The following is a 15,242-nucleotide window of genomic DNA, read 5'->3' on the forward strand; positions in this document are numbered from 1 at the left end:
TACTGGAAGGCTGCTATGAGATCCCCTTGGAGCCTTATCTTTACTAGGCTGAAAAGCCCCAGCTCTCTTAGCCTGACTGTATGGGGGGGTGCTCCAGCTTGTGTAGAGGACTTGAGCTTGTATCAGCTCGAGTCAATGGCAAAACTTCCATCAACTTGAATCAGTTTGACATAGTGATGAACTCCTAAGCCAGGAGATAATTCTCTACAAATTTCCAGTGAGAATTTGTGATTTATTTCCATGAGATTGAAGGCTGCTTTGTTGTTTCGAAGGAATTAAAGTAGTATTTCTAAAATATACAGTGAGCACTGGGAGGACAAGGAGGGATTATTTTCCCATATAATACACAAATGCTCATTGACTACTACTTTCTCTCTCACACTTTAGTGTGTTAACATGTTACTTGTCTACTTTTTGTGTCAGGTATTCCTCCCTTTTCCCATTTGCCTGGTGTGGGAACCATTAGATTGTGGCCTGTACCAGTGATTGAGCACCTGGTGAAGGGATGTTGCCAGCCCTGGGAGCACAGGTGGAAGGCAGTTCACCTGTGGGACTGGATAGGGTGGACACACAGTGTCCACCCCTCTCTAGCCTCATTTAAGGGCATTAGGAAAAGCTTCTTTAGGAGTTTTCTGTGTTCTCTGATCTTTGGAAAGGGGGTAAGTTATTCCTTTATTACTAAATTGTGACCAGTACCTTTCTCAGGTGATGTGAAAGTGATTAAAGGCAATTATATCTGCTGTCTCCTGTCATTACAACCTGCCTCTGTTCTTTCCCTACGCATGCTTCCAGAGAACCAGGTTTCAACTACAGTAAAAGATAAAAGGGAAAACACTAATTTCTAGTGATAAACTAAATACATTATAGATAAAGAAATGTCCACATTCAGAAAATGCTCAATTTTGCATGTTGAGAATACCTTCAATTCCTGCGTTAGTATATGAAAGGTGTGCTTCAGTGCAACAGAAGCTTGTCCTGCTGTTGTTGCATTTCTTCAGCTGTGTGCAAGCCCACACAGTCCATGTTTAATAGTAAATATGTACTTAATGTGTCCTACCTAACCTTGATGATACAAAGTTTCCAAAAATTGCAAGAAACAAACAAACCAACACAAAAAAACATGCACTTCTGGTAAAAAGTTAAACTTCACAATTTTAGAGGAAGAAAGCAAATGATATAGAAGACTTTGCTAGTGTTTTAGTTTCTTGTGGTAATACTGGCAAGTCTGCGGTTAAAATCCTATGGTATTTTTAGAAAGTGGATTGTGCTCAGGACTACACAAGATAACAAAAGACATCCTTCTATTCATTTCTTTTTAAGTAGGGAACTTGCTCTTAACAAGGAGGAACTTACCCTCACTTCAGATCTGCAGCAGTCTGTGCTTTTCCCTGTATTTAGAGAAGTTTAGTTTGACTTTCTTTAGAAGAGGCATTTTTCTGGCTCCAAATTACAAGCATTTGTGAATTACTATCATACTCTGTAGAGTCTGAGTCCAGATTGTCTTATCTCACTAAATGCACTAGTGGATGTCAAATCAATAGGCTACCCTTAGTCTAACCTGACATGCTCATATGTATCCAGACTGCTCTTATGGAGAGTTCGTAATGAACATAGTTGTTGTGCTGCCAGCACATATTATCTAGTGTGGAAAAAGCAACCAAAGCTTGCAGTGTATTTCTATCTTTTTTTTTTTTTTTTTTTTTGCAGTCAACAGTATTATATAGAGAAGAACATTCAAAAGAAGCAGTGAAACAATGCCAGTAGTCAAAGAGAATGAGAAGCTACTGGCAGTCCTGGTAGGCAAGTTAGAAATTCAGTCTCATTTACCCCACATCTTTCCACTTACTTTTCAGCACTCTTCATGTAAGAGAAGCAATATTTTACACAAGTGATTTGATAGGTGTCAGACTATGGTAAAATGTGAATTGTGTCAAAATTAGATAGTATGTTCCAGAGGTTTATCAACAAAAATACGTAGTCAGAAAGTAATTGTGTGCAAATAGTAGGGGAAAAAAAAAAAGCAATGTTACTGCCTACAAAATTGTTTAATTGTTAATACTGCAACCTAGAAAGTGCTATAAGCCGGAGTCTCACTTTGCTTTGAAAAGGTGTTAGATTGTTTAAAATAGTGTGGGTGGATAGTGCCAGTGTAGCTATATGTGCAACAGTGAAGCTGAGTGGCCAGTTGGAATAATGTCATGATGAATTCTAAAGAAAACATTTGAGAAACACCTAAAAGCTGAATAGGGCCATCTCTAAATAGAACTTATCTCTAAATTGGAGAGATACGGATATAAGGGGTGGACTATTTGGTAGATAAGAAATTGGTTGGGAGGCTGTATGCAGAGTTTTGTGTTGAATAGCACTGTGTGCAGGTGGAGGCCGTGATGAGTGGTATCCCCCAGAGGTCTGTCTTGGGACCAGTGCTCTTCAGCATCTTCATTGATGATGGGCTCAAGTGTACCCTCAGCAAGTTTGCCAATGACACCAAGCTGGGTGGTGCAGATTACACGTTAGAGGGAAGGGATGCCATCCAGGGAGACCTCGACAAATTAAAATAGTGGGCCCATGTGAACCTCATGAGGTTCAACGTTGCAAAGTGCGAGGTTTTGCACTTGGGTCAGAGTAATCCCAGATGCATATGTGGACTGAGAGAAGAACTCCTTGAGAGTAGCCCTGTGGAGAAGGACCTGGGGGTCCTGGTGGATGAAAAACTGAACATGAGCCAGCAGTGTGTTCTCGCAGCCTGAAAGGCCAATGGTATCCTGGGCTCCATCAGAAGAGGGGTGGCTGGAAAGGACAGGAAAGTGATTGTCCCCCTGTTCTCTGCCCTTGTGAGGCCCCATCTGGAATACTGTGTCTGGGTCTGAGGCCCCAGTACAGGGAAGACGTGGAGCTGTTGGAGAGAGTCTAGAGGAGGGCCACAAAGATGATCAGAGGGGATGGAGCACCTCTGCCACGAAGACAGGCTGAGGAAGCTGGGCTTGTTCAGCCTGGAGAAGAGGAGGCTGCGGGTTGACCTCATTGCAGCCTTGCAGTGTTTAAAATGGAATTATAAACAGGAGGGGGATCAACTTTTTACAAGGGTAGACAGTGATAGGACAAGGGAGAATGGTTTTAAGCTCAAGGATGGAAGGTTTAGATTGGATGTCAGGGGGAAGTTCTTCACAGAGAGAGCAGTGAGATTCTGGAAGAAGCTGCCTCTGGATGCTCCTTCCCTGGAGATTTTCAAGACCAGGTTGGATGGGGCCTGGGGCAACCTGGTCTAGTACCACGCCTGGGGGTTGGTGGCCCTTCCTTTGGAAGGGGGTTTGGAACTCTGTGACCCTTGGGGTCTCTTACAAACCACGCCATTCTATGATTCTGTGATACTTCACTTTTCTTACAGCCTAAGTATCTTGTATAGACATGTTTTGTGTGGACAGTCCCTTAAGAAGCTTTATTTTAGGTTGGTACCTTTCCTGCCTAAGAGGTTGCTCAGCTGAACAGGATAGTTCTTACTCTTCTGTTCTATGGCCAAAAAGTCATGAAAAAGAAAATGTGCAAAGATTCAATTGAACATTTCCTTGAAATGTGTAATGGAATTAATAATCAGCCTTGTATTTAATAGGCCGTATTGTAGCTGTGCAACAATACTTCTTGGGTAAGACATGCCAGCCAAGGAGGAGAAACATTTAATTAATGACCTACTCATCTACTTTCTGAGATTCTTTGAAAATGTTATGTGATACACATCAGCAAGATGCCTAAAGGCACCGTATCACATCCTGCCCCTGTTTTTGTCCCTTTGTGCTGCTTTTGTGTGGAATAGCTACCAGTCAGCTTCTGCTTGTGTTTCCTGAACAATTGCTCTGGAAATCTTGCCGAATCTTTAAGTTGTAACAGCCAGGACCACACAGTGTGTGAGCCGGAGAGCTGGCTATTTGAGATCTCCTTTGCAGAGAACACACATCTATGAATTGGAGGATGCTTCACACTCTTTGCAGTATTTTTGCTCCCTTCTGCAGATTGCTATCAGTCTATTACTTATGGCATAATATTGTTTCTAACTTGGTTTGCTGGCAATACCTTATTCTGATCTGGCATGTCAGCCAAAGTTATTTGTTAAATATTAAAATTAGATGAAGGTTTTCATCCTGTTGGAGCCTGGCCGTTGTTGTTTAGCCTGCAGCTTGACCAGATTGTTCTTCAAAGTGACAGACAAGTGGGCTGACTACTGCTTGCCTTCCCTCACAAAAGTCTTTTAACACTGTAGCTCCTACCTCTTCTTGCCCACCTCTCACTACCCTCCCTTCAAACAAGATAGCCTTGAAAATAATTTATGAGTCAACTGCTGTGTTCTTTGTGTTCTCTGCTTTCCCTGTTATGAAAGATACACATAGGTCATATTCCATACAAATGTTGCTGTTATTCTCTTCCACTAGGGGCTCAAGATCTGGATCGCATTCGTTTGTCCACCTACCGAACAGCATGTAAACTTAGATTTGTTCAGAAGAAATGCAACTGTAAGTATGTCAGCACTTTCCTATACTATTGGTAGTACGTTTCCATTGCGTTACAGTCTGTCTTTCAGATCAGTCCCAAAAGGGATTGTTGGATCTGGCATGGCAAAAGACACCAATCAGAGCGCCTGGGAAGATTTCAAATACTGGCCTGTTCATGTAAGGAGTTTGTCTCTCACGTGCCCGTGATTCAGTCACAGAAGCACCGGTCTTCATCCAGGCTGCAGTTTTAATTAACATGAATGCTAACTGCGTTCTCCAATTTTCTTTTAAGTAATAGTTGGGGGTTTCAGCAGTCATGCAAATTAAGCGTTATAGCAACTCTGTGATGGAGTAAAGGTGATTCTATTCCTTGTCTGGGGTGCAGCAAAGTATGTGCAGTATTAGTCAGACCTGTTTTTTCCAGAACTTCTAATTCCTAAGAAGTTTCCCACTTGATTAGTGATCTTTTTACCATTTCTTCTGAGATCTGGTCTCTCTTCCTTTACTGTTTCAATTTCTATTAGCACATTCATGAGAAAAGCTATAAACTTTAATGGGTATGAATGCATATAAATCTGTTACGGATTGTATCATTTATTCTCCATCTAAAATACTGTTTAAATATGTAGAATGATGAGTTTTGGTTTATGTGTTTCACCGAATCTTTCTACATTAAGTTTAATGAAACCCATCCTATCTGTGGAAGCTCTTGTTGGCAGAAACAGAAGGAGGAGGACTAGTGCAGGGAGAACAGGTTTTTTGGTCTTCATATCTAAACTAGAATGACAGCCTGGCTGCGTTTGTGCTATGCACAGTGGTAAATGCATTAAGAAATGTTTTGTTTATAGGGATTAACCCCTTGGGAGGGAGTTCCTGGTTTTGAGGTTATACCTGTCTTTGTTACAGAAATGTCCGTGCTGTCCATACGTACTACAGGGACCAAGCTGTGACAGAAAAGTCTTTTGAGGGTGTTTAGTAGATTATTAACTAGTTGGTCTTTCAATCACTTCTGCAGCATATTTCTCATATTTCGAATCTGTAGTTAGCTGAAATATGAGTTGACAGATTAGTACCATTTTGCAAGCAGACTGCCAGACACAAAACTTAGGAGGGGCTTAGTACCTACCCAGCAGCTACCCATTCAGGAAGCAGTGCATTGAAAGACACTATTATGCTGTGTTCAGTTGTTCATTTTAAAATTTTTTTTAGATTTTGTGTTTAAAAGGATGAAATTTCCACTACGTTTTCATGGTAACAGTTCAATAATCTGAAGTGATTGAAATATCTAAGTTCACACTGACTGCAAAGATGCAGCAACTACAGTTGCTTTGGTAACTGTATGCAGAGCAAATGAAAAGGCTTAAGAATGAGATAGCCATGTTGTTGGGAGTGGCTGACTATTGGTTGTTAATCTCAACTTTATTCCTCTTAAGTGTGAACTGCTTCTATGGAACTATTCCTTTTGTTCTTTGTATTAGAGAACCAGTGCACATAGCCTTCAGTTGACCAGTCTGCGCTGAGTCCCTCATGGGCAGTACTTGCCTTCTGGCTGTCATTGATAAGTAGTTTGGTGGCCTTACATCAAGAGTTACGCTGCATCAGCACTTCCTGGGGGGAAAAAAAAAGTCTTAAACAAAAATGTTGTCCCAGGAATTATGTTCTGTGCAACTTAAGGAATAATTTGTATTGCTCTGGATCAGGCTGAATTGAGCATGTATTTTCACCATAAAGTACAATTTTCTTCTCATTTCTGTCCAACTGCTGCTCTCCCACATAGCTTCCTCTCACAGGTAAGAAGAGGAGTCATTCATTCTCTGTACAAGGGTGATCCAATGCAGAGCTTCTAAACAAAGAGCAACTGAACCAAGCACTGGTCTGAAATGGTTAATGTCTGACCTCTGGCTCATGTTAGTGACTCTTGTTTCCTACAGAAATTGCCATTAAGCTCTAGTCAGTACTAAGATGGGGAAAAATAAAGTGACAAAGGGGAGAAAACTTTCTCTTGTGTCTGAGCTCTTTCATATACAAGAGAATATAAGAAGGAAAAAGCTCAAAGGCAGTCGCGCTCTACTCCTGTGCACATCACCTCCTGTCACCCAAGCCATCTTCATCTTCTTTCAGCTGTGCTCTCCTGCCCTGCCTTGACCAGCTTCTTGCTGAGTCACTGTGGCCCAGGCTCACTGGGAAAAAGAATTGCTTGGAAAAAAGTGCGTATAAGGGGTTCTTTTAAAGAACTAATTTAATAAATTGCAGGGAGCTGCTCTTGGCTGCAGGCTGGAGATGTATGAGAATGGAAGCAAAGAGCTGTTCTGAGTGCCAGAAGTGGCTCTTCCAAGAAAAGCAGAGCAGAGGTTTTATTAACACCGGCTTTTTTTACCCTGAGGTGCACATTAGCATGGAACAGTGTGTGACAGTCCTAGGATATCAGGTGGCTGTGCTTATCACAAACAATGCAGTGCTTGTTTCTGCATCCTTTAAAGCAGGCACACACAGAGGGTCATCTCCCTGCCACCCACTGTGAAGTCTTCTCACTCTGAAAGAGTATTTTGCTGAAACCTACGTCATTAGGGTGGGTTTTGCTGGTGATGTGAGTACTGTGTAACGGGTTAAGATGCATTGGCAATCTCAGAGCTGTTCTCTGCAGTACTTTTCCTTGAACTATTCAAATGATGTGGCTAAAAGTTATAGTGAAGGTGATAGTTTACCACCATTTACCAGAACACCACTGCGTATGTTGTACTCTGAGTACTAGTACTTATTGATCAAATTAATTATACCATTGAATTATTTCTCAAGAGGAAGATATCTCTAAAGATATTTTGAAAACATCCTTCAAAACTGTACATATTCTATAAAACTGTAGGAAGAAAAGAAGTGAAAAATATTCCTTCCATAAAAATCCTCTCAGCGCTTAAACCAACAGCCAGTTTAAATAAAATCAGCAGTGTGAGGAAAAAATCAATATCAGTCATTGCCATTATTTGTCAAACAGAACAGAATTGAATCCAGTCCAGCTTCATTCTTCAGAGAAGCAACAAATTCTTCATAAGAAGTAAGAAAATATGTGCATAAATATGAAAAAAAAATGCAGTGCTGTCTTTTAAGGAGAGCTTCCTTCAGATTTAAGCATTCTCCTTTTCCTGTGTTGATACTATCAATAAATAACATTGACAAACTATTGGGGCACACCTCTGAACCTGCTAGTACCCAAATGTGAGATGCAAACATATAACATCCCAAAATAAGAGACCTACAAAATTCTGCAAGTATGCATTCTGAAAGCTGGGAAGCTTTACTACTGAAACATGAAAATAAATTCATTTTGTGCCTCCCTATTTCTGATGACAATTTCTAAGCATAGAAGTAATGAAAAGACAAACTTTAGATAATGTTCAGTATAGAAGGAGATGATTAGGTGCTACTTGCTTATTAGTTTGCACATCTCCTTGCAATAGCAGTAGTCTTCTCTTAAAGACCAGCACAAAATGGAGATACCTCTACTGTAAAAAATAAAAAAATAAAAAAATATTAAGAACTTAAGATGGGGGCATGAATAATTTCAAGTGAATTACAAAAGTCTTGGAGAGACAGACCCCAGAGAATACCCTTCTGGAGGCTGCACCATCTTCAGATCTAAGAATGCAAAGCATAGAGCGCATCAGCTGACTGTGACTGCTCTCAGGAATCTTCATGTTGGATATAGTCTCAGGAATAGCAATGTTCTAATCATCTGAGGTTAAATTTCATTATTTGGGATGATAATAATGCAGAGGAGGCAGGTGTGGAAACCTGATCAAAAGTACAGTATGTCTGTGCTGCACAAAACGTACAAAATGCAGCTGGCTAAACTTCATCTATGTTTTCTAGTGTGTGAAGGAGGCACACTGTCAGTGGGAGAGATAGGAAAGCCACAGGTGAGCACTGTGAGGTCTGTAGCAGTCACAGAACTCAAACCCTACAGACTGATGTCTCTCAAAGTTGGGCATTAGGGTATTGTTCTTCACTTGACCTTCTGTGTGTTGAAGCAGGTTTTGAAACACCCAGTGTACATTCTCACCATGAAAGGAAGATGCCATCTTGACACTGTTGACTTAAAGCTGTTTATCCATAACAATCAAACACAGAAGAGTAATAATGCTTTCCTAAAAGAAGGCGTAAGTGTCCAGTGGCAGCAGCTGCATTTATCTTTCAACATTCACTCGTCTTCAGGAAACACCAAAAAATTATGATTCACAGTAATCCCCAGTCATCCTTGTTGTGTTGGTTTATTAAAATCCAATTGTTTATACAGAGAAACAATCTGAGATGAAATGTCATGTTAACATGCAAATTCCCTCTGGGCTGTGGTGGCAGCAGGAGTAGAACATAGCAACATATCGTAATCAAAACCATTATACAATTACACATCACTCACTTGTACAGAACTGTACAGCTGGAAAACTGCTGCTGTCCTCGGTGAACTTCTGAATGTGTTGTGAGGTTATTCTATGACTGGCTGCAGAGAGCAGATTTTGCTGATTTCCCTAGATCAGAATAAATCATTGGCAGTTGAAAGCTTGAACCTGAAGCCATGCCAATGATTGTAATAAGACGCTTAATTAATTCAGACAAAAAGGAAACTTTTTTTTCCTCTTGACATTTAATCCCAGCACCTTAGTGTTTTGGAGTCTTTGTTTTTTTGCCTTCGATATTTTTCTGTATGAGTGAATTTGGTTTGGTCTGTCTTGTCCAAGTCGTAATACAGCTGTTTCCAGAGAGGGAGCCTAGCTGCTATGGCAGCGACGGAGACTTTGTGGATGTCCAGGGCAGCCTCTTCCACCTTCACCTGCTCTTCCTCCTACCTCCTCTGGGCTTAAGCAGTCACAGCCAAGCATGGAGGCATGTCAGCTTAATTCCCACACATGCTCCTGGATGCTTCTCTGATCTGATCTGCCTTTTTACATTTGTTTTAAGTTAGAATCATTTCTCACCCTCTTGAAATATAGTAATTTCCCACTGAAAATGAATGACAGTTATTGTAAACACACTATTTTTAGATTCTTTTCTTAAAGCTTTTTTACCTTCTGTGCTCTTATACCTTCTGTAACTCTGCTGAAACTGGTTTGTCTTAGAAACTGGCAACTTGGGTATAAAGTGATGTAATCGGCCTTTGTGAGCTACTAGCCCCTGTCAGGATGGCATCACTTTTACTTTGGTTTTATTAAACCAAAGTAAAATTACTGGTGAATGCTGTTGTTGTTTCTTTATTTTCCTGTACTGGACTAATGCTTAAAAGTATTTATTTAAGCTTTCCCATTCGACTTGCCATTTCCCACAAAATGAAGAGTTGCAGTATCTGGTACTTGTGGTAAAAGGACAGGGTATGAAGATATGTGAGTCTTGTTTCCACAGGGGATATGGTGCTGTGACCTTTGTTTTACCCCAGTGGCCTAGGAAGATGTTACTAGACGTTCAACTTTCTGTTCTGCATGAGAAAATATGCTTTGGTCTTAACTATCAAAAAAGTTCTCTTTTGGGGAACACAGCAAGAGGGTGTTCAGAAGTGTCCAGGTCTGGCCTGTTGATAAGCATCATCAAGTCTTTCATCTTTGTATTTTAATTGATACAGGAATTGCTTCTCTTTACTTTAATAAGACAAAGACTCACAGAATCTCGCCACTATAATAGAAAGCTATTATTTCTTTGATTCAGTAACTTCATTTTCTCCAGCATGAAATGGAGTCCTTAAGAAATGTTTGATAGTGTGCAAGAATCCCATGAAGATCTTTGTTGTGGCAATGTTGTGCCTTATTCTCGAGGAGTGCATAGCCTGTGCACTTCTGTGCTTGCCCCTCATTCTTTCTTTTCTTCAGATGACCATTACAAGTGGAGCCTCCAAATTATCATAATTGTAGAGTCATTTACGTTAAATAACTTAGTCCCCCATCATTGTCGGGTTCTGTGGTTAGTGTTCTGTTCTTGTTGTAGGTTTTTATCATGTTTTTCATTCCATCCTGTAAGCAATAAAGCACAAGATGGTTTCTGGCTGGGTCACAGAGCAGTCAAGCTGAATGACAAGTAATGTTGCCTACTTGAGGAGTGTAAAAGGTCTGCTTGGCTGCAGTTTGGAACATTATTTCCAGGGAAAACAGTCTGCCTCTTGAATTTTTTATCATGGCACCCTCATATTCTTCTAAACCCTCAGTAGCAGTCTTCTGGGATGTTTGCTTAGAAATCTTATATTTTTGTTGCTGTCGTTGCTGACCCTCTTGGATTTTCTACAGTCTGCTTATTAGTATTACTAAGTTAATGTAGAGGCCCGAGGTTTTTTTGTTTTCTTTTTTAAGAAAACTGAGACTTAGTCATTCATGTAGCTCCCGAAAATATAGCTTTAAAAAAAATGAAGAAGAAATAGCACTCTATATTACATTACAAGAGCATTGTGTAAGTTACTAATTCTGGTATCCTGCAGTACTTGGATAATGAAAAGAAAGATGAGCTAATGATTTTGAAAACTTTTTTTTCCTTTGTCTTTACTAGCGACTTGGAGACTAAATGCTCTTGGAACTGCTAGTACCATCCCATATGGGTTTCCAGGCAACTATGGGAAAAGGATGCATATATTATACATTCTGCATTATGCATCAATTATTTAATCAAAAGTTCAAAAGGGCTTGATTTAGCATATTCCCTGCAGACAAATCCTTCATAAAGATTTTAGGCTGTAAGTGTTCACTCACAGCACAATATCTTGAAAATCATTTCAGATTTTCTTCTTTTAACTGTAAAAGTTTGTTAATGTGCTTGACAGATCCTAATAACTGTCACATAAGCTGTATATTTGACATGTTCCACAGGACTGATTGCAGGTCAGCCTTCCTTCAATGTTGGCACAAAGTGGACTGTTATTACGTGAGGGATTGCAGTGTCTCAGATCCCTGATTATTTGCTTTTAAAGGCTGCCATCACAATTCCATCTCATACATGATTAGCATAAGAACTGTCAGTGGACATTTGGAATTCATTTCAGTGTCAAAAAGAGTGATCCAAACAAGGCTGCATATCTTAAACTCTCAGGTCTTCGCATGCTCACAGATTGATTTTTCAGCCGCACCCATTATTCCAAGTAGCTCCCATTAAGAACAGAATTGCAGAAAATTGTCAGCTAATATTACTTTGTCCCTTGCAGAGGAAGATGTCTGGATTGGCATCCTTTGAGTCAGAAGCTGTCAGGCACATAGATAGGCCACGTCCCCAGTACACCTACGGGCTGTCCTCCACGACACCAGTGACTCAGCCCCAGTTCTATGCAGACAGCTTTGTAATTGGATCACAGCTGAAAATCTTTTCTGACTGACTTCCTGAACTCTGCTACAGCTGCCATTCACTGCATTATCTCTGATGGCTGTTCTGATGCAGGTTTGAGATTGAGGCTGGGCATTCTGTTCAGTTCACCAGCTGCTGTCTCTGAACATCTGTTCCTGGTGTCAGGCATTAGTCGCCTTTGACCCAGTATGCTTTGGTTTAGTTATCCAAAACCAGAAAATGCATCTTATTTCACATTGGTCCTTCTAAGGAACATTCACAACAAAAGAAAATAAACAATTATTAACTTAGTACTGTTCTAGATATTCTAAAAATTGCAAAATGCACATACATGCAGACATGCAATCTGATGAAAACAAATGGTGTTCCTGGTGATAATAGAATCACTGTATTGTCTGGGAGCTGCTTCTGCTTCACGTGAGACTTTTACTTCTTTTGCCCTCTTGTGTTTTTCCTTTAAACTGTAGCTATATTTTTAAATCTCTTCCATCATAATTTCTCTGCCCCTTCTTCAGCATCACCTCATTATCAGTAGCATGCACTTTATCTCTGACTTCTCTGCAACTCTTATGCTCTTAACTGCTCTTTCCACTATTTCCATCTTGGCTGCAAGAAGCCTGTCTTCAGGCACATCCTCTATTACACTTGAGACTGTCCTACCCACATGGGTATTTTGCTGGGCTCTCCCAGTGTCATGCGAGTACCTCCGTAAGGCGCCAGAATGCATTAAGCAGTGTGACTTCATATCTGTCACATGTTGGTCATTCTCTCAGTTTTTATCATTTGACATCATATTTATCCAGGAAAGGGGAAATAAACAGAACAGAAGTTTTCCTTGGAGCAGATATCAGTACTTTGTTCCTAGGGAGTTCCAGTCCATCATTTCAAACCTACTCTGTCTCTATTCTGAACTCAGAGCAGAAGTTCTTGAGGAGCTATACATGAACTCCATCCATACCTGAGAGCAGAGTACAATTTTGAAGCCCTTGCAGAAAACTGTTTTTCTGAGAAGATAAGCTCCAGCATTTTGTCCATTCCTATAGCACTGCATTACAAGTGTCCTTTTCCACAGCGTCTGCTGAATTGGATTTTGTTGAGGGTTGGTGTTTGGTTGGTTTGTTTGTTGCTGTTTTTTGGCTTTGATGCTGTCACTTAGCTCTGAATAATGGCCAAGCACTATGCAGCTTTCCTAACCAGTTGTCTCCTCTGCAGTCTTTCCTAGATGATCTGATGCATCTCCTACCCTTCCTCATTCCCTGCTTCATTCCCTTTCAGACTCCATCTCCAGTAACATTCCCAAATAAAACTGCTGTGGAGCCATCAGGCATGCTGGTTGTGTGTGGTCAATGTTCTCAGCAGCTGTGGGCTTCTTTAGGGTGAAGAGAGCAAGTAGTGTAAAGAAGGGAAGACAGAATGTAGGGCTTGGTCTCATTTTTTTTACTGTAATTCACTGCTTCTGAAATTCCCAAGGTGTTTTTTCTTTTAAAACTATGTTCATTTGTATTCAGAGTTGCACCAAAAGACAATGTGTACCTCTAATAATATAGGTCAACTTCATAATGCCCGGAATATTCAAAGAGAAGTTTGAGTTTAACTGTTACCTATTTTTACATACCAACTGTACCTATTATCATTTTCTGTTAGTCTTAGTGGTGGATTTCATACAGCATATATACAGCATGCCAGGACAAACTGCGAGAACAGAAGATGTTGGCCATAAAAATAATTCCCCACCTTTAAAAGTGTGAAGAGACTGCATAATATAATGTCCTCAGTGTGTGCTGCTCTCACTATGATTATGGGATGCCACACACTGAACGTTCAGCTTCCCATCATTGACTTGTTTGTGATGTGCAATAGCTTTGCAGAGACAGTTTTGTGCCGAATTAAGCCACTGTGAGGCCGAATTCAAGCTGAGTTATACCTGTGATATTGTTGTTGGCTGTAACAGACTTGTAGCAGGGGAGCTGCCAGCGGTCTCAGTCCCATCACTGGGTGAAGTGTGCCTAATTCCAGTAGAAGTTCTGCGGATACTCAGCCTTTACAAATTGAAAGTCTGCTGAATTCACTGACGTTACTGTGGCATGTGAATCAGTCTCTTAGTATATATTGTGTGAAGAGGATGAACTCGGTTTCCAATAAATGAAGTAAATGCTAGTATCATAGTACGTCTCTTGTAAAGGTACTGATCTTCCACAGGTTTAATTTTCCCTGTTTCATTCATGCCCATTTTACCTTGAAACTCTTTATTTTGCCTTGAATTTGTAGGATATCTTTAAGGATTGTGTGTGTAAAGGATGACAGCTAAGTGGCCGTGTACATCGAGGCTCTTACTCCATCTAGGGGCCCTGAAAACATCATTAGAGAGTTTCTGTCACACAGAGGTGAAGGAATATAGATGTGTGGTACTTCATCTAGATCTTGCTTGTCTGTCATTTTACATTCTGCCTTTTTGCTTCCTTTCTCATTGTTGCTGATTGTTGAGCGGTGTTTACTTTAATTGGAGCTTTTCTCCTTTTCCTGGCCTAATCCTCAAGTCTCTCTCCTTAAGAAATGTGATGGCTTAGTGCGTGGTACCACAAATCACTGAAGTAGGAGCTGCTGTAATTGCCACCTGGTTCTGGAGTTATGGTTGCTGAATGATTCAGTCAGAGACTGGGGTGCTGGCTTTTGGAGAAGGCATTGCTTGGGGTATGAGTAATGGCAGGAGAGCAAATTTGCAAAGATTATGTGAACACAGAGATAGGATTTGGTCAAATGTTCTGTATAGTTTGCATGAATTAGACGTTGTCTCTTCAAATGAATTCAATATAAAGAAAAGGGTCTTCAGGATACCAGGATCCATCTCAGAGCTGATTGTAACTCAGATCCCAAAAGACTTCTTAGGCAAATAAATCACCCTGTTTTCAAATGTAATAGATGTTTAAATGTGAAAGTTTGAACCTGTGGCAGTAATGAGCACCTTCATTACCAATCTCAGCAAAGGATTAAATCAGATTGGAGTCTGAACTGTCCCTATGACTTTAGCCATAAGATTTTTTTTTCACTTAAGTCCCATGTGCTACAGGAACATTCAACTTTATCTCAAGGCTCTCGCTTTCAGCAGCTGAGGTTGATATTAGGATTTTGTCCTCATAAATTAAGGGCTCCTACAACTCTCTGCATTGGGCTTAACTCCTGAGAACAGAAGAGAGGGACATATATCATCTCTTTTTTGTGTGTCATTTCTGTTCTGGGGGTGAAAAATACAGTTCTGATATCAGCAAGTTTACTCAAGCACTAAGTTGAATTTAAATATTTCTCTATTTATTTTTAATTGATGAAAATTTTATGGGCCAAATTCAGTCCATGTTACATAAGAAATTAATTTAATATAAAAAGGATCAGCTTAACAATATGCTTATATGTAAAATACTACTTTCATCTTCAGGGAGATGTGCAGTTCCTCATTCA

At 40.3% G+C, this 15,242-nt stretch overlaps 1 protein-coding gene across 18 annotated transcripts in view; it reads left to right on the top strand.

Moving 5' to 3' along the window:
- The window catches only part of DTNA (dystrobrevin alpha), a 213,392-nt gene that overhangs the window by 119,650 nt on the left and 78,500 nt on the right, over positions 1-15,242 (top strand). For all 18 annotated transcript variants that reach the window (XM_090137550.1, XM_090137551.1, XM_090137547.1 and 15 more), the window contains exon 3: positions 4,425-4,505. In XM_090137550.1, the coding sequence (XP_089993676.1) occupies positions 4,425-4,505 (81 nt within the window). The remainder of the gene's footprint in view (positions 1-4,424; positions 4,506-15,242) is intronic.

The sequence above is a fragment of the Phasianus colchicus genome, chromosome 3, assembly GCF_987193195.1.
Source record: "Phasianus colchicus chromosome 3, bPhaCol1.hap1.1, whole genome shotgun sequence".
NCBI classification, from domain to species: Eukaryota; Metazoa; Chordata; class Aves; order Galliformes; family Phasianidae; genus Phasianus; species Phasianus colchicus.